The 24,048-nt window shown below is 35.7% G+C and overlaps 1 protein-coding gene across 1 annotated transcript; it reads right to left on the bottom strand.

Moving 5' to 3' along the window:
* Positions 1-2,663: 2,663 nt before the first annotated feature.
* On the bottom strand, positions 2,664-3,633 carry LOC100794208 (dof zinc finger protein DOF3.5). The gene has a single exon (XM_026127303.2). It carries the CDS (start codon positions 3,631-3,633, stop codon positions 2,710-2,712), a length of 924 nt encoding a protein of 307 aa, XP_025983088.1. The 3' UTR covers positions 2,664-2,709.
* Between the last annotated feature and the right edge of the window lie 20,415 nt (positions 3,634-24,048).

Here is a 24,048-nt window from a genome sequence, read left to right as displayed (position 1 = left end):
CAGACGTCCCTGGAAGTCCAGTCCCCTACAGTCACATATCTGAACCTCCACTTTAATGTGTCCAGGGTTGTGACTAGTGCTAGAGATTAACCTTCGTCTTTGGGCGTCAACTGCAGGACACTAATCATCTTCCGCATCTTCTTTTATTGAGGGTATGAAAAAAAATAATTGTCGCTATTTTCCTGGATTGTGATCCTGGCACTGATGTTGTCTATATGCTGCATTGTGTAAGCGCCAAAGACTCCCCGCTTTACACTGTCACCCCTCATGTTTAAAATTCTTTTGATGGTCTTTCCAGAGCATTGGAGGCGATTCTATTGTAGTGAAGATGTTATCAAATAGAGTTATGTTCTTTTGGCTTCTATAGAGCAGATTGGTAGTCTCTGTAGTGAGGAGAGTAGACCAGATGGAGAGAAGTCAAACAATTCGAGGCCGAGGAAGACCCAAAAAGACTATAAGAGAGGTGATCAAAACGGATCTCGCAATTAATGGTTCCATAGAAGTATGGTACTTGATAGACCATTATGGCGGAAGTTGATCCATGTAGCCGACCCCACCTAGTGGGATAAGGCGTTGTTGTTGTTGTTGTTGTTGTTGTTGTTGAGTCTTACCACACATCCACCGCAACATCCTCATCTCCGCTACACCTACTTTATTCTCATGTTGGCTCTTGACCGCCCAACATTCTGTTCCGTACAAAATCGCCGGTCTTACCGCAGTCCGATAAAACTTTCCCTTTAGCTTGATCGGTACCTTTGCATCACATAACACCCCCGATGCTTTTCTCCATTTCATCCATCCTGCTTGAATGCGATGATTCACATCCCCTTCAATTTCCCCATCATCCTGTATTACAGACCCAAGATATTTAAACCGTGTGACTTGAGGGATAATATGGTCTCCTATTTTCACCTCTGAGTTAGAAACCCTCCTTCTTTTGTTGAACTTACATTCTATATACTCCGATTTGCTTCTGCTTAGGCGAAAGCCATGTGTTTCTAGAGCTCGTCTCCAAGTTTCCAACCTCTCATTCAACTCCTCCCTCGACTCTCCAAGGAGGACTATGTCATCTGCAAAAAGCATGCATCTCGGCGCTATCTCTTGGATTTGTTCCGTGAGGACATCCAGAATTAAGGTAAAAAGGTAGGGGCTAAGGGTTGACCCTTGATGTAAACCAATTGTGATGGGAAAATCGTCTGACTCTCCACCCTGTGTCCTAACACTAGTCGATACCCTATCATACATATCTTGGATAGCTCGAATATATGCAACCCTAACCCCTTTCTTCTCTAGAGCTTTCCACAAAATCTCTCTAGGCACTCTATCATACGCTTTCTCCAAGTCAATAAAAATCAAGTGCAAGTCTTGTTGGGCCATGCGATATTGCTCCATCACCCGCCGTAATAAATAAATCGCTTCCATGGTCGACCTTCTCGGCATGAAACCAAATTGATTCTCAGTAACTTGAGTCTCCTTTCTTAATCTCCGTTCGATCACTCTTTCCCATAATTTCATGGTATGACTCATGAGCTTGATTCCCCTATAATTTGCACAATTTTGTATATCCCCCTTGTTCTTATAGATTGGCACTAACGTGCTTCTCCTCCATTCCTCCGGCATGCGTTTTGACCTCATAATTTCGTTAAAGAGTTCGGTGAGCCACTCAAGACCTCTATCTCCAAGAGTTTTCCACACTTCAATAGGTATGTTGTCTGGCCCCACCGCCTTACCATTACTCATTCTTTTCAACGCTAAAATCTTAAAATAATAGGTATTTATGTAAGAGTTAAATATAGAAGGGATGTGGATGTAATATGTTTAGATTTAAGGAAATATTTATGTAATTTACTTATAATTTAATTATCACGAATGATGTGGTGGTCATTGCTGCTTTATTAAACAAATTAGGAAAGTCAAATGAAAAGAATAAGAGGAAAGTCTATGGTAACTAAAGTATCATTAATAATGTAAAAAATACTAAACAAGTTTCGTTGCATTTGTTACAATAGTAGCTTTTGTTGATTTTAATTTAATAATCATACGGAATATTCCCACATTATCTAGGATGAGAATTGGGAATATTCTTTGAGGCTTCTAACTAAAAACTACCAGACAAAATGAATCGTTGCAGGCTCTTATAATTTGGCAATAAATTATAAAAAAAAATAAAAAAAAACCCACCACCAATCTGTTTGGATAAATTTAGCCTCCTAAATATTTATAATAGTTTATATAAACCTCTACAAAAACAATCTCAAATAACGTTTTTAAAAATGAGATGCACAAATTAATCTTTTAGATTATAAAAAGAGTTCACTTTATTTTATCTTTTCATTTTCTTTTTCCATAGTGAAAAAGTTTATTGAAACCACATGTTCACAGCATCACTCCTACCAAGATAGTTATGGAACACTAATTGTTTGAAGCCAAGAAATTATTTCTTACGAGACAAACTCTAACTTCTCAGGATGAAGAATTCACTTTTCTGACAACCAAATTTGAAAACCAGGGGAACTATAAAACCAGACTCACATATAACATTAAATGTGATCATCAATGTATAGTGTTACTATATAGACCAAAGACCCTACTAATTTGTTTACATTTATAATTTGACTATTTAGTAGTAACAATCCATTCTATACATGACTACATATAACAAGCAAATAGTAATGCAAAATTAAGAGAATGATTTTGTTTTATTTTTTATCAAGGCCTGGAAAAAGAAGTATCCTTTGGCGAATCAAAGGGGCTCCAATTACCTATTAATAAGTCTGCATCATGAACTTCAAGTCCAAGTAGTGGAGGTTGTGTGACTTGAAATGCATGATGATTTATCATCATCTCAGAATTCGACCACATCATGTGATGATCATGTGAGGCTTCCCCTTCACCCGGCAATGGTGGCAGCTCAAAATTCATAGCACCACCATGACTACTGTATTGCTCAATTCCATCTTTTTGAAGTGTCTGCATAGTGTTGAACTCACCATAGCACATTTGGTTATTGTTATTATTAGCCTCACTAGAATGTGTGTGTGGTTGTTGTTCAGGAAGATTCAAACACCCAGTGAGACCAAGTTCTTCAGGCAAAGTACTTGGACCAACAACATCTGTGTTTGATAGCCTTGAATTGTTTTCTAGAGAAGGATCAAAAACTGTTTGCTCTTGATCTGGATTAGTACTACTCTCAACCCCACCTTCAGAACTATTGGGCTTTTGGTTAAGGAAATTTGCAAAAACTAGAGCAAGATCAATGTTAGGTCCATCAGTCACTACTGAGGAGGAGCTAGAAGCTGAAGAAGCCCTTATTCTAGGATCATAAGAATGCCCTAAAGGGTTATTATTGTGATCTGTGGCATAGCCACAAGGTGGCGACGAGTTTTTGAAAGTGAAACCATCAATGGATTGTCTCAACAAGGTCTTGTTACCTCTTCTGTTCTTCTTGCAGCCACCTCCGACAGGCACATTGCGGAGAGACCCTCCTTTGGTCCAGTACCTTCTGCACCCCTTGCAAAAGTACCTTGGTTGAGTTAAGCTGTAGTTGTTGTAGTAGCAGAACTTGGTGTTGGAAGAACCACACCTAGGGCAATTTGGTGACATCTCAACCTCAGGCTTCCACCCACTTTCCATCACCACAAAACCTATACCTGCACTCAAGGTTTTTAATTATAGTTACGGTCGTAGATACGTTTTCTTTCTTGATATTGAAATAAATTGCAGAGAAATACAGCCGATATCCGGCCACAATTGTGTTCGGTTGTTCGGGTTGCAATCACAGACACACCAAATATCTAGACATTTAGCCAAAATCGCAATTGCAATCGTGTTGCAGTTACACACACCCCAAAAATCTTGATATTACGGTCAAAATTGTGGGAAAATGTAGCCGATGAAACTACAATTGCAATTGTATTGCAGTTACAAACGCCCCAAGAACCTTGATATTACGGCCAAAATTGTGGTTGCAAACCGTTTTTAAAACCTTGTCTGTATTGTGTCATAAAAAATATATACACCTTTGTGTGTGTGTGAGAGAGAGAGAGAGGGGAATTTCAAGAGGAGATGGTAATGCTAATTTGCTAAAGAGAGGGGTTATATGTGGTACAAGTGAAACTTGAGCTCCCAAAGCACACATTGAGTGTTGGATTTAAATTTATTTTGATGCACATGAGATGATGGACATGATGATCTTGGGAATGTGTATGCACCCCATGCACATGAGGATGCATGGGGGTAGGTAAGCCCTGTACGTAGTGTGCCACAACCCCGTAGGCTAATACATGGTGTCGGTGTTGAGGACACGTGGCATGATGTGATTGGTGGGATGAGGGTGAGTGGGGAAGCAAAGCCGTCGGAAGCACCATTTCAGGTTTCTTTCAACAGCAGACAACCTAGATATGAGAATTAAGCACATTCCAACAAAAAAGGGTAGCATCCCAATTCCTCTCTAATTCCACTTATCACTCACTGGTGTTTGAAAGTAGAAGATGGAAACTCACACGGTTTCACACCCATTCCATTTTTGTAAGTAAGATGAAGAATTTAAGATAAACTATGTTGCATGATGTACTTCATACGTAAGGCAATCTTATAAGAATTGAAGCTGTGAATACGTTAATATAAATTTTGAGAAGTGATGTTTAGACACCTAATAATTCCAAACACTTATTAGTTACTAATACTTATAATTTCTGTCTATCTTGCTGACACATTTATCTATATATTAATTCTTTCTCTTTATCACTCTAGGTGTTATTTAGAATTGGGTATCCACTAATTACTTTTCAATTTTTTTGAAACACATAACATAAAATAAAAAGAATAATGTCTGTACAAAGATTGTTGTGAGAACATTTTAAATAAAAGAAATTAATGAATACACATCTTACAGGTAAGAATGAAAGAATAAGTTTCATTGAGTAGTGGTGATAGACCAAGTACGATACCATACAAGGAGCCCAACATGAGAGACCCAAAAGAAATATCACACTCCCTCACCGTTTCCGCGATTTCGTCTAAAAGTCAATGCACAAGGTTGTTGCTGAAAATCACAGGAATTACATTACTTAGTGTTTGTTTCTTTGAGTGTGTTTGGATGGAGAAATTAAAAATTTTGAGAAATTTTAAATTTTAAGAATTTTAAATACTTCAATTGAAATTCTTTTATTTTCAAAATTTTGTGTTTGGATAAAAAAAAATTAAAATTATGAGGATGGAAAAAATGAATGAAAAAAAAAAGAGAAGATATGATTGATGTGCTAGTTATACGTGTTGTTTCTCTATGCTCACACCTGATCGATATTTTAGGAGCTCAGACGGTGTTTCTTGAAGAAGACGATAAGAAGAGAATTTCAATTTCTCACATTTTAGAAGGAAATTGAAATTCCAGATTTTTAGTTGTTTAAAATTCTGTTTTAAAATTCCAAAATTTTAAATTCTTCATAAAAAGCATCCAAACAATGAATTCTAAATTACAAAAATTCAAATTCTCTGATAATTACTTTCCTCAGTTAAAATTCTCTATCCAAACGCACTCTCAGTCGGGAGCATGGGTAGCATTCTAATATTAGGCCGTTATGATTCCTTTTGTATTGTCAGGTCGTTATTAGTGTGTGTTCCCTTTATTGTTTATTTTTTCGTGTCAAGATTATCTTTTTGTACCTTACAAGTGCCTATATATAGGGTTATGCACTATAAGAAGAATAAGATGAAATTATCTGGTTATCTCTCTCTCTCCCTCAAAGTATCTTTTCTCTCTTATCTTCTGTAGTTCCTTCGTAACAAGGGGTCCTTTCATTGAGTTCAACCATGGAGGAATCTGCGTTCAGAAACTAACCTCGATCGTTTGGAGGATGCCATCGCCAAGCTCACTGCAACCCAGTTGTCGATGTCAACCAAGCTTGACGACCTTTATCAAAAGCTAGCAGTTATAGAATCCACTCAACATTCTCCGACGTCATCTTCCTTACATTCTCCATCTTCCCCTTCTCCTCCGCCTATGCAACACTATCGCATGAAACTTGAAGTGCCATGATTCGATGGGTCTGACCTAGTGAGTTGGCTCTTCAAAATCACCAGTTCTTTGATTACCATGTCACACCGGAGCAAGAACAGTTGACGATCACGTCATTCTAGATGGACGAACATGTGCTCGCGTGGTATCAACGAATGCCACGCAATGGTTAGATTACATCTTGGTTTGGTGTTCTACAAGCCCTAGAAGCCCATTTTGTGCCCTCCCACTATAATGATCCTACGGGTTCGCTGTTCAAACTCACTCAACAAGGATCAGTCAATGACTACCTCTCGAACTTTGAGGCCTTGCCTAACAAAATCATTAGCCTTCCCCCTCTTTTTCTATTGAGTTGTTTCATTTCTAGTCTCTCGCCGGAAATCTGACGAGAGGTCCAGGCACTCCAACCTCTCTCCCTGATTCAAGCTGCATCTCTTGTTAAGGCTTCAGGAGGAGAAGTTTCGAGACTTACGCCAACCCTTGCGCCCTTGTCCTTACACTCAGGGTTCCTTTGCCCCTCACCCTCCACAATCTAACTCAACACCAACTCCACCCTTGCTTCCACCTCAACTGTTATTACCCACACAAACAAAACCTTCCATACCCTTCAAATGCCTTTCGCCTAAAGAGATAGCCATATGCAAAGAGAAGGGACTCTGCTTTAACTGTGACGAAAGGTTTAGTCACGACCATCGTTGCTCTTCCAAACTATTCATACTAATAGTTGATGATGATAAGGTTTCTCCAGAAGAACTTCCACCTACTAACACATTTCCTGTTGCAAAGGAGCATGATGAACAGGTTTCTACCCAAATCAGCTTCCATGTCATTTCAGGACACATGGCCCCAGAAACACTACGCTTGGTTGGATCAATCTCAAGTCAGAAGGTTCTCATTCTAGCAGATGGAGGAAGTACTCATAACTTCATCCATGAACATTTAGTCACCATTCTAGGCCTTCAAGCACAGCCCACTCAACCTATACGGGTTATGATTGGCAATGGTACTGAGATTGACTATCTCCATGTTTGCCGACACGTCAAGCTACACATCCGGGGTCATGATTTCATAGTGGATTTGGCGGCGCGGACTTAGTACTTGGTTTGCAATGGCTCAAGTACTTGGGCCCGGTGTTGACAGACTACATAAACTTGACCATGAAGGTTCAATATCACACCAAGATCGTTGAACTAATAGGGGAGCGCGATGATACTATTCACGGGGTTAATCACCATCAACTCAAGTAGATGATACAAACTGACGACATTAGTGCCTTCTTCCATATTCGACTTTTGCCACTAAGTTTTCTCCCAACCAACAACTCCAGACCACCACTCTCTCTCCATACCTGACCTCTCTCCTCCAACGTTATCACCACCTTTTTCAAATACCAATTACCCTACCCCCACACCGTGACATTTCCCACTCCATTAACCTTCTTCCCGGCTCGATTCCTGTTAACGTCCAGCCTTACAGATATCCATATTTTCATAAGCACGAGATTGAGACTCAAGTCGAAACCATGTTGTGCAGCACTATCATCAGACCTAGCTAGAGCTTGTTCTCCTTGCTGATGCTGTTAGTCAAAAAATGAGATGGGTCATGGCGTTTTTGCATCGATTATAGATCATTAAATGCCATTACCATTAAGGATTGATTCCCCATTCCAACCATTGATGAGTTGCTAGATGAACTGGGTGGCGCTCTCGTTGGTTTACCAAACTTGATTTGTTGCAAGGATATCATCAGATCCTTATACGTGACGAAGATGTGCATAAAACGGTGTTCTGTACTCACTATGGCCATTATGAATTCCATGTGATGCCCTTTGGCCTCTACAATGCCCCTTCATCATTTCAGGCCTTGATGAACTCCACCTTCAATTTGTTTCTGTGAAAATTCATTATCGTCTTCTTCGATGATATTCTAATCTACAGTAGCACATTTATGGACCACCTCCTTTAGTTGGAATGCGCCTTCCGTTTACTACAGGATGGAAAATTCTTTCTAAAGTTCTCTAAATGTTGTATAGCCCAACAACAGATTGAGTACTTGGGTCTTGTGGTCTCAACTTCTAGTGTTTAGCTTGTTCCCGACAAGATCATTTCCATTCAACAATGGCCATGACCAACCTCTCTTAGAGCTCTTTGCGGGTTCTTGGGAGTTGTCAGTTTTTATCATTGTTTTATTAAAGGATACGCAACTATCGCAACACCCCTAATCCAGCTTTTAACCAAAGACCACCTGGTCTGGTCACCGGAAGCCATTCACGCATTTCAGCTTTGCAACAAGCAATGAGCATCGCCCCTGTGTTACGCTTACCAGATTTTTCTCTTCCATTTACCCTAGAGACAGATGCGTCAAGGTCTGGCATGGGGGCAGTCCTATCCCAATAACACCATCCAATTGCTTTTTTTAGTAAGCAATTATGCCCTAAACTTCTCCAAGCCTCCACTTATGTCTAAGAACTATGTGTCATCACAACGACTGTTAAGAAGTGGAGACAATACCTGCTAGGGAATCCCTTCATTATTCTCACTGACCATCAAAGCCTCAAGGAACTCATGGCCCAGACAATTCAAACCCTGGAGCAACAAAAATATCTCACACGCTTAATGGGTTATGATTTTATCATTCAATGTGTTCACGGATGCACTATCTCGTGTTTCTGATACCAACAAGGGAATGATTTTTGCTCTGCCGATGCCACATTTCACCTTTATCACAGAACTCAAAGGTGAGTTAGCTGATAACCCAGAGTTCCTTACTCTCAAGTGGAACTTACAAGAGCATCCAACCAACCACCCTAGCTTTACTTATAGTGATGGGTTAATTTTGCACAATGGTTGTATCTAGCTACCCAGCAATTTGAAATTTATTAAGCTACTCTTGCATGAATTCACTCCACACCCTCAAGGGGTCATATAGGAGTCAACAAAACCAGTTTGACACGCTACTCACAAGTTTGTTGAACAATGTCTTGACTGTCAACAGACCAAGTATATTACCAAGAAACTAGTTGGGTTGTTAGCCCTATTACTTGTTCCTACTCGCCCATGGGAAGATTTATCCCTTGACTTCATTGTCAAGTTGCCACCATATTGCGGATACACAACCATACTCGTGGTTGTCAATATATTTTCGAAAGGCATTCACTTGGGGCTTCTTTTTCCACAGTACACTGCGTATCAAGTTGCCTACTTATTCTTGGATATCGTTGCTAAACTCCATGACATGCCTCGAAGCCTAGTCTCAGACAAAGATCCCTTGTTTATTAGCATATTTTGGCAAGAGCTATTTAAACTGTCGGGCACGAAATTGCATCTCACTCAGCATATCATCCACAATCCAACGGGCAGACTAAATTCATGAATCGCATCATTGAACAATATTTGCGTGCTTTTGTTCATCATCATCCATCTTCGTGGGGCAAGTTCTTACCTTGGGTCGAGTGGTCATATAATACTTCCAGAAATGGAAGCACTGGAACGACACCTTTTGAAATCACATATGGCAAGAAACCCCTGACAATAATGCAATACCTCTCGGGTTCTTCTCCAGTGGAAGCAGTTGATACGCTACTCACAACAAGGGAAACTGTTTTTGAGAGTTTGCGCAAAAATTTGTTAAAGGCTCAAGCTCAAATGAAACACTTCGCTAATAAGAATCGCCGAGAAATCTATTATACAGAAGGAGACTGGGTCCTAGTCAAACTTTGTGCCCACCGTTAGTCATCTATCATGGGACCTAACTCAACCAAACTCGCCAAACGCTACTATGGACCCTTCAAAGTCTTGGAACACATAGGTACTTTTGCTTACAAGCTTCTCCTTCCGAAAGGCTCTCGTATCCATCATGTTTTCCATTGCTCTCTCCTCAAGCCCTTTCACCATGATGCCATCACTGAGCTGCAGCCACTTCCGCTATCGGAAAAGGACTTCGATAACCACCCGGCAATCACACCCCTCACTATTCTCGGTACCCACTGGAACGGTCCTATAAATGACTCACACTTACATGTACTAGTTCAATGGGTCGACCTACCTGTTGACGACACCTCGTGGGAAGACTTGGCTTCCTTAAAGGCAGATTATCACCTTAAGGACAAGGTGATTCTTGATGGGGTCGGAAGTGATAGACCAAGTACGATACATGGAGCCTAACATGAGAGGCCCAAAAGAAATATCACATTCCCTCACTGTTTCCGCGATTTCGTCTAAAAGTTAATGCACAAGGGTGTTGTTGAACATCACAGGAATTATGTTACTTAGTACTTGTTTCTCTAGTGTTGTCAGGAGCATGGGTAGCATTCTGTTATTAGGCCATTATGATTCCTTTTGTATTGTCGGGTCATTATAAGTATGTGTTCCCTTTATTGTTTATCTTTTCGTGTCATGCTTATCTTTTTGTGTCCTACAAGTGGCTATATATAGGGTTATGCACCGTAGGAAGAATAAGACGAAATTATCTGGTTATCTCTCTCTCCCTCAAAGTATCTCTTCTCCCTTATCTTCTGTAGCTCCTTCGTAACAAGTGGAGAAACAAAAATGAAAAAAATAGTGAGAAAGGAAAAAATTATATTCCTAAGTATTCAGACCAAACCTATCATGTACACCTATACCTGATACATACCCGGTATGGGTAATAATCACAAAATGAAGTGAAGATGAAATTAAATGTTGGGACTTAATCATCCCTATTAATCATTTAATTTCATAACACCTTTGTTGAACTAATTCATCATTTTTGGGTTTTTCCACTTGGTTCTTTCAAGTTTTACTTCTCAACAAAGTAGTTATAAAAAGCAGATGAAACATATATGTTTTCTAGTTTCATTCATCTGCATGCATGTTAAAATAGAACTTCAACTTATTTTCATCTTTATTGGCTGCTAATTTTTTTTCTCTAATAATGGTAAGGTACACTGTTTTTTTTGTTTTTTCATAACCCTAAAACTGAGATGCTTCTCTATACAAGTTCTTTGGTCCACAATTTGGAGATCTAGCTGTCACTTCTGCAAGAAAGAGGCACATGGGAGCTAAGTATATTAGCATTTTCTGAAGAAAGAATGTCTCTTTCAAAATGACAATGAATTTTTCGTTGACTCTTATTTCTTGGATCATGGGCTTCTCGGATCATGTAACTCTAAGATTTTCATCAATATTCCCAAAATACTACTTTTATAAATGAATGAAAATGCAAAATAATTGTTTTAAATATTCCTAAAATGTCTCCCACGTTAGAGGCTTATGAGGCGAAATGCATAATCAGCTAGTGGAACAAGAGCTGCCTGCCAGCTTGAAGTGTTTGTCGTGTAAGAGAATATGAAATTCTCAAATATGTTCAAAATTCAGAAAATTATATTTGCTTAATATAATAACAAAACAAAAATGGTGGTGAAGGTCGACAACGAAGACAAAATTATCAAAATCAAATCTTTCGATTTTATAACAAATGTAGTGCAATTCTTTGGGTAATCCTAAAAAGAATAATTTTTTAAAAATTTTAGAAGCTTTATGTTAAAGTATCTATAAAAAAAATCAAATAAAATGTTCCTGAAATATCAGAATTGTTGTTAGTTTCACACAAGTGCTTATTTCAATTTTTTTATCATATCATTAAGATTGACAATGAACTGAATCAACATAAATATAACTTGAAACTCAATTTGACAATTGACTCATTAAACTAGTTTCATGAATTAAATGAATTGAACTTGAGTTATGTATTACTCAATTAATTCATAAACCAGCTCGATCTATATTTATATATCTATTTATCTTTACGCACACATATTAAATAATATTTTTATGTTATTAAATTAATATAATTGTTTTTTAATTGATCTGAATCATTTCATGGCATAAATAAATAAATAAAGTATGTAAAATAATTATAACTTTAAATTGAGTCAAAGCTAGCAAGCTAAATCAAACTGTTTATGAACTTGAATTGAGTGAAGTTCAAACCAAAAATAAAAGATTCATATCAAATTAGAGTAGTCAAACTTCCAGGTGAGTTATATCTTATCGAATTGAGTCAACCAATTTAGCTTGATTCATTTTCAAACTACATATCATATTCAATAAAATTATATAGTTAATTTAACAAGGAAAAGACAAAAAGTAATTTAAAAAAAAAAAGGCAAGAACAGTTAATATGTAATTTGTCTCTAAAGAATTTCCATCTATTTACCCTACTCAAGTGGAAAAGAAAAATAACACAAAATTGGCTTAAAGAATTTTCATTCAGACAAATAAAAGCTGTATTATTTATCCTATTATCATATACCCAAATAATTATATAAATATAAATAGTAGTAAAAAAAAGTAAACATAAAGCATGCTCTTTAAATTTTGGTGTGAGTGTAAGCATGGAAATATACTATGAAGATATTTACATTTAAGTTTCAAATCTAATATATCTAATGTAAAGGAGTAGTATGTGGAAATGTCCAAAATGGACATCCTTAATTGTTGACACGTGTCATTTTTTTTGGTTTTTTTAGTCTTTTTATCTTCTCCTACTCACCCTTCTATACCAACATCACCCAACCACTACAACCTCCCTTAAAAGCTATTGCACAACCATAACCACCAACTCTCCACCGTGACCAACCTCCGACCACCAACGAATGACATTGTCGCACCATTACCACCGAGCCACATCATCTCCGACCAAAACCATCTCTCTCTCTCTCTCTCTCACTCACTCACTCACTTTCTCTTCTACGATTCCTTCTCACTCTCTCCGTTGAGTGACTCAAAGCTCTCTTAGTTCTATTCTCATCTCATCCTATTTTTTCCCGATTTTGGTTAGGGTTTTAGGCTAGGTTTTAGTGTTTAACATCTCTTTTCATCTTTGTGTTGATTTTTTTCGTCATTCTAATTTTTTTCCTCAATTTTGGTTACAGTGTGAGGGTTTAAATGGGAAATCAAAGGTCATCTTTCTAGAAGCACAATCAGAGAATTCTGGAACTTTGGTAAGTCCCATTTATTTAACTCATTTTTTACCCTTTAGGGTTTAAAAGATGAAACCGTTTGGCTACTGTTGTTATTGTTGTAAGTTTAAACTTTGTTGCCTGAAACTATAACTTTGTCAACTTTGCATATGAGATGTTGACTCAATATTGACAATAATTGTTGCTTCTTTGTATGTTGGAGAAGGTGTTTGAATAGAAAATGACTAGAATAATTTTGGGCGCTAATATGGGAATCAGGATTTTGCTCTTCTTTATCAAATTTCTAAGTTAACTTCAGGTTAGGAATTGTTTCATAATGTACTGCTGATTCTTTGATGTTTAACATACACACACATATGTATCATATATGGTTACAACATTATGCATGTGCTGAGTAAGTGACTTGAATAACTTCATTTGACCTCTCCTTTATGCTAATCCTAATTTTTATATTATGCATACATTATGGTCTTGACTCTTCACTTAAAAGATTTCAACACAGTCAAGGATGATTTGGTAATCTTCTTATTACTTTTAATTCTAAATTTGTTCAAACTGAGAATGAGTCAGGAAAATAGTAAGAACAAACCCAAAACATGTCATTCATAATGACAAGAACAAAATATATTACCCAAAACTGGAATAAGCATATTCTCAAGTTTGTTTTTTTTTTCAAGCATTGGAAGCAGAGGAATACCATAAATATTCAAATATCTATGTTCTTCCTTTCTAATTATTATTATTATTATTATTATTATTATTATTATTATTATTATTATTATTATCCAATAGAAGATATCTATCACATAGGCATAATTGTTGTGCACGATGTTTAGTACAGACCATGATAGTGATCTATTCGTCTGTCCTAAATTTTCTTTGATAAAGATAAATCTCATAGAATGATGACTGAACATTTCAGATGCCGAAATGATGTGAGTGAACATTTCAAAAGGTTGCTTGCAATTAATTTCCATAATCTGAAATAATCACATAAACAGATGATGATCTTCCTCCTTCCCATTAATGTCTAGCGAAAATGGAAGATCTACAATTGTAGGCTCTGGTCAATATCCTCGGATGCAGAATGACATGGAAACAAAAATCCATAACATTGAGCATAATGCATACACCTCTGTCCAGTGGGCTTTTAAAGCTCAATCTGATGCAATCACTTGGGTACCTTTGCCTCAATTGTTTTTTTTGTCTTTCTATTAAGTATGTTTCATAGGATTGACAATGAGTTTTTCATTTCCTATGTACTTTAGGAAAAGAACGTTTAATTACATAGCATAGGAAAGAGCTAAGAGTATCATATAAAGAAGAAAGAAAACTTGTATCAAGGGTCAATGTTGATGACATCAACCACAGGAAAAAGGTCATATTATATTTTATCATATTCTACTGAGCAGTTCTTGTATAGCATTGGGAAAATTGTGGCTTGTTCTGCATTTTAATGTAGGGTGTACCCAATTGTGCTGTTAGGGAATGGAGGAAGGGAAATGTGCTCCATAGGTATTTATCTATCTATCTGTTTCTATTTAACTGTTTTGGACAGTTTGGATAATAATGCCTATTATTATTATTATTACTCATCCATTGTCATCTTTAAGACCGTATATTTAATTGTATAAAATTTATGAAGTTATATTGGTTTTTAGCAACTAACAGATATTATTTTATTCATAGCTTCATTAGTTTCTTATAGGCGAATGAAATACTAGAATGTAAGTCTGTGTTTTCTTCTCGAAGCATTTTTTTCTAATGACCTAGGCTTCTCTCCTTTTTTTTCTTCCTTTTCTCTCTTTTCGATCTTTGGATAGCTTCGGTTGAAACTAGCTCCTTTTCATTTTCTTTATAGTGGATTTTAGTTAACCATTCATGAACATGGTTAAATTTTGTAGTGGGTTTTGAAGGTGATATTAATATACATCTATATGTCCTTTTCTTGCAGAATTTTCAATGGTGAGACTACAAGTTAATATGTTATTAATATATATCTCTAAGCACAATGTTGCCGCTGAATAGTGAGTTCCTTTACCACTACATCGATATCATTGATAAATTTGTTTTCTCATCCTTTTTGTCACTTACATCTTTCTTATTATTATCAGAAATCAAATGGATTTCGTCCAAAAACTAGAAGTTGTGGGTATGTGGTGATTCTCATCCATCTTTTTTTTTATTTTCATTTTCACTTTTGTGATTCTAATGACAAAGTTTCTTGATGTTTTTTATTTTAGGAAGTTTCTCACTTTCTTTCTTCTGCAACTTCTGAAGGACTACACATTTGGTAAGGCTTCTTTAGCTTAACTCCTTTTTTTAAATTTTTTTTTTTTTGTAACTTTTGGTTGTTTTTTTTCCTAACTTCTGAAGGACTTGACGTTTGGTAGAGCTTCTTTAGCTTAAGTATTTTTTTTTTGGTATTTTTTTGTTGATGCTTTCCTGGGATTTTTGGGTTTTTGTGAATGTATGGTTGGATTTTTGGTATTTTTGTCTTTGAAACAGTTTTTGGTGGGGTTTGTCTAGGAGAAAGTGTATTCTTTTTGTGGTTTTCAATGGTTATGTTTTTCTTTGAGACAAAGCTTAGTTTTTTCTCGAGATCTGTTACAACATGTTGTTTTCTTGAGGTTTGTTGTCTGTGCAGCTAAACAACCAAAAACATTTGTTGTTTGTCTCTTTTTCTTTCTTGGTTTTAACTTAAACAACGTTCAAGTTAAGAAGATGTTTGAACTATGAGGAGTTATTTTTACATGAAAAGGGATGTAGTACATATTGAAGATTAATTTTTTTTGTTGAGAAACAAAGTATGAATTGAATATTCAACAGGGTTAGGAGAAGATGAAATGAATGGGTACTACTACTGCTTTCCTCAACCTGCCACACTTCCCACTATAGCTACTACTAGGTTCTATTAGTTTTTGTGATTTTCTTTATTCATTTCACTTTTTAGTTGGGCTTTTTCACTTCGTTCAAATATTTTTTTTGTTATAATCGAGACCAAAGAAGTATCATTTATGCCACGGTCATATCATTTTAATTACAAGTTTATAACAAAATTATTTGCAAAATTATAAAGTTTCTGAGATGTGGTTAACTTCCACTTCGATATTGATATTTTTTTTCTTTCTATGAATGTTCAGGTGACTCATCTATTGGGGGTTCTTAGCTTTGGTTGGTTTTGCTTCATCTTCTGGGCAAGTAAGTTGATTATGTTTGACACAATGCATTGGTTTTTATTTTTCTTATTTTAAACAAATTTCAATGCCTTCTTTATTGGTTTTCACTTTTTTATTACCCTCTTTTACCAGGGCCACAAGTCGTTTCCTTTGTATATTTTTTGTTCTATGTCGTATTTGTTCTATGCTGTATTTTGTTCTATGTTATGAAATTATTCTATGTTTTGTGAATTTAAGCAGTGCTTCAATTCCTTGACTAATTAAAGTCATTGGAATAATGTCTCAATGTCTTATAACCAGTGCTGGGGAATCTTGAGACTAAGTGTTTTTAAATGATTTTTAGTTTTTTATTTTTAAGATACTTATTTAATAATTTCAGGAAAGAAACTACAATGGTACAATTCTTAAATTATTCTCGATGAAGGGAAATGATTTTCTTTTCAACCTTTCATGTGTTTGCAGTCTTTTAATTTGTTTGTGTTGTTAATTGAAATTTAACTTTATATCAGTTGAATAACATCTACCTGTGTCATCACTAATGCAATTGAGTGCCCATCTAACTGCATCAGCTAATTAGTCTTCAAATAGGTTTAATACTATTATGGTTTAATTAGCAAATAAATGTTGTCTGCTATCGGATATTAGCATATTGTACAAAGACCAAACTTTTATATTTCATAGTAACCAATTACAACATATTGGCTGGAATAGATAGTGAGAAGAGTCTTATTTCTTATCATCAAATCCTTCTAGCACCGATCCTAGATGGAAATATTGTACTTGGCGACAAGGAAACAGTTGTGTATGCAATTTCTATGGCAAGGTTACAAAAGGTGAAATTACTATAGCAAAAGAACAATTGGTAGCAAACTCGAGGATTGTTGCAGCCTATGCCAAATGTCCCAAAGAAGTTAGAGAAGAACTATGGAGATGTTTGAAGGATAAGAAGAAACAAGAGAGGGAAACATTTCATAGGATGCGTCAACATTTTCTTGAAGACTATGGTGATAATGATGAAGAAAGAGCTAAAAAGCATAAGGCAGTTGTGTTCTCACTTTCTCTTCATGGATTCAATTTTTAATACTTTTATCATGAGGCACCCATTTTTAGATTATCAAATTCATCAAATTGGGATAATTTTTAAAAAAAAATGTGCATTATTTTTTAGTTTCTAAGTAGATCTGTAAATTTAAAAAGAAAATAATCATGTAGATCTATATCTACGTATATAAATAGGCTGGTCAAAAGCCCAAAATAAAAATCTTATATTGTTTACATGCCCCTTAAAATAGGGGCAAAATGAGAATTTTAAAAAAATATTATTGGATATAAAAATTGGATAGAGAAAGAAAACAACAAGAGAAATATATAAGACGGAGAGTACCGCGTATGCGTAACAACCACGTGTTATGTGAAGGAAAATATAAATACAAATGTTCATTTTTTTTGTGAAAGAGAAGATTCAAGTCTTTTTATTAACCAAAAAGTAGTTTTTAAAAAAAAAATTGTACTTTTTGACGTATTTTTCTTTTTAATCTAAGTATAATTCCAAAAATAAAAATAAAAAAAATAGAACGAAATGGAATTACCCATGCATATGTATGAATAACTGACTAGTTCGAACAGAAAAAGAACAACCAAGTAAGATTGACTTAACCTCTGATTCCAAGGTTTGATTGTTATTAAGATGCGACGCTATCCCTCAACCTGAGCCCAAGCTCTTGTATTTGATTTGTCCCCAAATAAAAAATGAGGTTTTACCGTCTCGGTGATGTTAGGTTAAGACAAGTTTAGGTCAACTCAAGTCATCTAATCCGAAACATATATCAAATTTTTTTATCCTTTTACTTAAATAAACTTATAATCATCAAGTCATATTTTCACTCGTCAAATAAAACAAACTTAATTTAAAATTTTTTATTGACCATTTTCTTCCATTCCCTCCTTCCCGTCATCTCTTACCCTTGTTTTCATCGTCCATTTCAACAACTATTTTATTGCATATTGAGAAATTCTCAAATTCTAGTATAATATTAATATTTTTATAATTCACTTGTGAGATCAATCTAAGTACTTACCTACATCTTGACATTTAAGTAAAATAAATAGAGTGAATAACACTTACCTCCCTTAGTTTAACACTTATTACACAGGTACCCCTATTTAAAATTATATTTTTTTCTCTCCTAAAAACATAACAGTTACTAACTGTGTTAAGTTTTGAGAAAAATATCCAATATACCCTTGTGTTTGCTCTCTGACACCCACACTTAGAAGCAAAACTCAATGCCTCCAAAACTTCATCTCCTCCACTGCACATACAGACAACACCACCACCTAACTCACCCGTCTCATCCCCAAACCTTAACCTGTCCACCACAACCCGACACCCATGCGTTGTTATCGCCGTTCATGCTCCACTATCTTCGTTCATCCAATTGACATTGTCACTCTTCAGGCAGTGATCATGGTCAGAGACCTCAGATCGACGAACATAAATAATGAATGTTGGATGTTGAGAGAAAGAGATCCCACACCAGTAAAATAGGCAAGATGCTCAAATTTGCAAACATTAAAGGAGAAGGCTGCAACCCGCAAATCTGCAACTCAACACCTGCATCACTTAGATCTAAAAAACTAACCCGAGATCTAGGCCATGAGTCCAATGACAAGACCGTCCTGTGACTCCTTGAGCACACGCGAGCAAGTCATCATTAAGGGAATTTGGCTTCTCTGTTGTCCCTTCCCATGTTGTCCATGTGCTGCCCCATAAAAATAACACTGCATGACAGCTATATTAATATTTAATGATAATATTTAATTTTAAAAATCATCAAAACTGTGTAATTTTAAAGGGACAACACAAGAGAGACAGCAGAGAAGCCAGATCCATCATGAAGGCAACCTGCACCGTTTCGACCATCATGGTCTTCATTGGCTACACACTCAAGACCCTCCATTTTCCCTTCACCTCTACCGCACAACTAAAACCTCCACGACAAATCAAGCTTCAGCAAATTTACACAAGGGGGCTTCTTTTAAAAACATTTTACGTAACAGGGTCTCTTTTAAAAGAAATTTCAAAAGGGGTCTCTTCTGTGCGTGGGTGCCGCCATTAACAATGGCGTGAAGCTTGGAACCGCCAGAGGCAATGGCGGGACAGGGAATGCCGCTATTGGCAGCAGCGGGACAGCGGGTGACTCAGCCTAAACCGCCATTCGTACTGGCGGGATAGGGCTGAGTAGGAGTGAGAAAAGCCATGCCGCCATTGGTTCTGGCGGGACATGCCTACGTGGGCAGTCCCGCCATTGGAGCTGGCGGGATAGGCTCAGGTCTGCACGTTGCGCCATTGGAGCTGGCGGGATAGGCTTGGCTCTCGTTGAAGGCTTCCAGGTCTGCACGTTGCAGGCTTGCAGTGTTTACAAGATAGCTAGGCTCAGGCTTGCAATGTTTAGGGTTTCCAGTTCTGAAAAGCCTAGTATAGCATGTGAACGTTAAAAAATTTTGAACGTTGGGGTTCAAGTTTTCAGCTATAAAAAAAAAATGGTTGAACTTCATTCTTTACGCTTACATTTCTCCTTACCTTACTGAGTTTTCTTTCTCTTTCTTTCTTCTTGAGTGTGAGAACTTATTGTGCTTGTGTTGTGCTTGCTGTGCTGTGCTCGTGGCTCAAATTTCTTTCAAATTTAGTGCTTGCTGTTGTGCTTTCATCCTTCAAGTGCCCTTACCCTTATCTTGGACATAAATTCCTGGTAAGTATTTTCAAAGTAAATATGTTAATATATATTATAAGTTTAAGTTAGTTAGTATTAGTATTAACAAATATTCTAAGTTAGTTAGTATGTAAATAGTAGGTTAGTTATTATTAACAAAAGTTCTAAGTTTAAATTAGTTAGTATGAGTAGCTATTGTGTTGTTATTTTTTACGTATTAATAGATATTCCAAAGTTAGGTTAGTTAGTATGAAAATATTATTTGGTTAGGTTAGTTAGTATGAAAATATTATTTTGTTAGTTAGAATTAAAATTTTATTTATTTATTGTATATATTGTTAGATATTATTTGGTTATTGTATATATTTGGTTGAAAATAATATTTGGTTATTGTATATAATATTTTAGTATTAGTAGTAATTACAGCATAGAGTATTATTATTATTTTTTTTATCAAAGAATGGGAATTTTATTATGAATTCTAGAAATATCTGTAAAATAAAATATATTCTAACTCAAGAAATATAAAGTTTTCTAAAATAATTATTCTTTCTTATCAACTTGTTTCAATTATTTTTCTAAATTTATTTTATTTGTATACTACATATGTTCTATAGAATCTAAATTAATTCTATTCTTAATTATTCGTAGAATTAAAATATATGATGTACTTTTGCAGGGGGGTTGACAAACTAATTATTCTTATGAGTTTTAAATAAGAAATTATTTTATAACTTAATCTCTCGTCAAAAAAATTGTATGAGTAAGTATAATTGAAAAAAATATTATATATTTGTTTAGTTAGTATAAAAATATTACGTGTATATATATTTAGTTGTTGTATATATTCTTAAATTTTATATATGTGATATTAGCTTTTGTAGTATTAGGTATATATTTAGACAGATGATAGTTTAGCTAATAAATATATATACATGCATGATACTTTAGGATGACACACATAATATTAGATTTTTTAGTATTAGGCACAAGTTAATATTAGCTTTAGGTATATATTTATAAATTTTAGACACACGTAAATTTTTAGTTTTTGTAATATTAAATATTTGACACTTAAATAAATAATTGTAATATTAGACACTTGACACACATAAATTTATCTTTTTAGTATTATAATTTTTTGTTTTAAATAAATGAGTTGATAATTTAATATTATTTGAGTTAATTATTTTTAGTTAGAATGCTATATATATTATTTGTTAGTTTTAATTTGTAGGTTAATATTATTTGTTTTAGACAATTTACGTGATTAAATATATGATACATTGTACATTATTATTATTTTTTTTTGTATATATATTGTTAAAATGATTTTTTGCATTTCAATATTTGTTTGTATTATAAATAATTTGTTAGTCCATATTTTATTCAATTATTTATTTGTTAATTGTAGAAAAAAAAATTACTAATAAATTAAAGTTTTCTTCACATGTATTTTAATTTATGTATAGAATATATTAAAAATTGGTCAGTTTGATTTTTTACAAATTTATTGCTATATATTTAAAGTTTACTAATAAATTAAATTTTTCTTCACATGTATTATATTTTATTTTGCAGTAGCAATGGCATCTTCTTCATCACATATTAACATTAAGTTTGGCCCCATCGATACTAATGTATTATGGATGCAACCTAAGCATGTTTCAGAACATGTTTGGAATGGGGAAGAAGAAAGGAAATTACATATCAGACGAGCTGTCCCCACGTATCAAGGGGAAGAACAAATTCCAGAGCAAATTTTTCCTTTTCTTCAACAATCTGGTTTCGGCTGGATTATCAAGATGGGATACTTAAAAATAAATGCCTCATTAATTAGTGCTCTAATAGAAAGATGGAGGCCGGAAACACATAGGTTTCACATGAGATGCGGAGAGTGTACTATTACTCTACAAGACGTCTCTGTATTGTTAGGTATAAGTGTGGATGGTTTACCATTAATCGGTCCAACAAATCTTGATTGGGCTGATTTATGTGAGGAATTATTGGGAGTCAAACCACGAGAAGATGAAATTAAAGGTAATGTGGTTAAATTAAGTTGGCTGGCTCACCATTTTGCACAAATAAATAATGACGACGACGAAGAACAAGTACGAAGGTTTGCCCGTGCATGGATACTGAGATTCATTGGAGGTGTCTTATTCATTGACAAAACCAGTAACAGAGTTTCGCTAAAGTACCTTCAATTTTTACGTGACTTTGAAGAATGTGGCAGATATGCATGGGGAGCTGCCGTACTTGGTTTTCTATACAGAGAGATGTGCAGTGCCACCGATTATAAAACTAAATCAATCGGAGGTATGTGCATCTTACTACAATTGTGGGCATGGGAACGATGTCCAACCTTGGCTCCAAAGATGACTCCTTCCCAAGTAGAAAATACACCACTGGCGCACAGGTCAGTCATTTTTAACAGCGTCTTTCATTTCAATAGAATAAATGGTTTTAGGGTATATTAAATTTTATTCTTTGTAGGTGGCTGCGACGTGGAAACCAACATATCGGCAATGATGATGTGAAAGTTTTTCGTCGCAAGTTGGATATTATGAAACTTCATGAGGTAAGAACCATGCTATTGTATTTGTAAAATAAAAAATTATATGTCTTATTTTACTACAATGTTCACAACTATGTTGTTATATGCAGTTTGTGTAGGAGCTTTACCCATCAACAGTTATATCATTGTTGCCTCCCGTTTGTTTAGTCGGAAGTCTCGCGTGGTACGCGGTGGTGCCACTAATTTGTTTCCAAGTTATTGAGTGGCACCAACCGGACAGAGTGTTGAGACAATTTGGGATGCAGCAACCAGTTCCAGAGTCTCCTTCACAACCCTTAAACATTCATGGCATAACATTAAAAGGGAAACATGACGAAAATTGGGGGCAATTGTTCGCCCCAATGATTCATTAGTGGAATAATCGCCATGCATTTAGGGTCGACGCTTATCCCCGACAAGAAGGCCTATTGAGCTTTAACTCGGACTACATGGTCTGGTATAGGCGAAAGACAAAGATGTTTGTTGACCCAGAAAATGCAAAGACGGCTACATTGGTATTTTTTAATTTTTTTCAATATTTAACTTGAACTTTTTTTTAATGATGGCCATTAATTTTCTTACCCTTATAATTGCAGGCTGAAGTTGCGGAGACATTACAAATACATGGTGTCTCCTCAAGGGAGGAATACATGGACAGTTGATGATCTTGTGCCTTATGTGGAAAAAATTACAATTTTATTTGAAGAGCAAGAGAGAGTCACTGAGCCAGTGTCACATGGTCCCGTATCAGAGCGTCAATTTCCCGCACAACAGTTTCACATGCTTCAGTCAAGTATTGAAACTCAGGGCATAGACAGACGAAGGGACACTGTTGAAGCGGAAGAATATTCCCAACAAATGGCGAAGCGTGGCCATGGAATGTATTACACGCCACAAACATTTGCTGAGTATCCGACACAGATGTATCAGTATCCTTTTCAGGGTCATCACACTGATACTTCTGCAAGTCAGCAATCGTTCGGTGGTGTTGCGGAAACACAAGCTTATTTTTCATGGCCCACAATGACCCCTTCACAGCAATATCATGGCCCAATTCCAACACCAAATGCGCCGTTAGGAACACAATGGAATGTACCGGGACAAATACCTAATACGGGTGACTTATTCGGTGTTGATTTGCGTCACGTATTTTCTGCGGAGGCTGATGAAGAAGAAGCGGGGAGGCATCGGGGCAGAAGAAATCCTGATCGCCAAGCACGAAGATAGGATCGACCATGTGGCACATCCTCACGGCATCACGGACACCAAAATGAATGATTTGCATGTCTCCGTTTATTAAGGCTTTGTTGTATATTTGTCATTTGAATTTCACACGTAATGTATGATATTCAGTTTATTAAGGCTTACTTATGGATACAATTTATGTCGCGTATCAAACTATAATAATCAATGAACCCTAAACCAAATAACTAAGGTAGCCAAAAGGAAAAAACTAATGTTTCTAAGTAACGATGAACATCAATGTGAACTAAACCCTAACCCATAAAACATAAAAACTAACCCATAACCCTTAAAATAGAAAAACTAACCCTAAAATAAAAGAACTTAGCCCTAACCCCTAAAAAATAAGCACTAAACCCTAACGCTTAAAATAAAAAACT

This window comes from Glycine max, chromosome 2, assembly GCF_000004515.6.
Source record: "Glycine max cultivar Williams 82 chromosome 2, Glycine_max_v4.0, whole genome shotgun sequence".
NCBI classification, from domain to species: domain Eukaryota; kingdom Viridiplantae; phylum Streptophyta; class Magnoliopsida; order Fabales; family Fabaceae; genus Glycine; species Glycine max.
The sequence above is the reverse complement of the archived record's forward strand: the minus strand, read 5'-3'. Positions and strand labels throughout refer to the sequence as shown.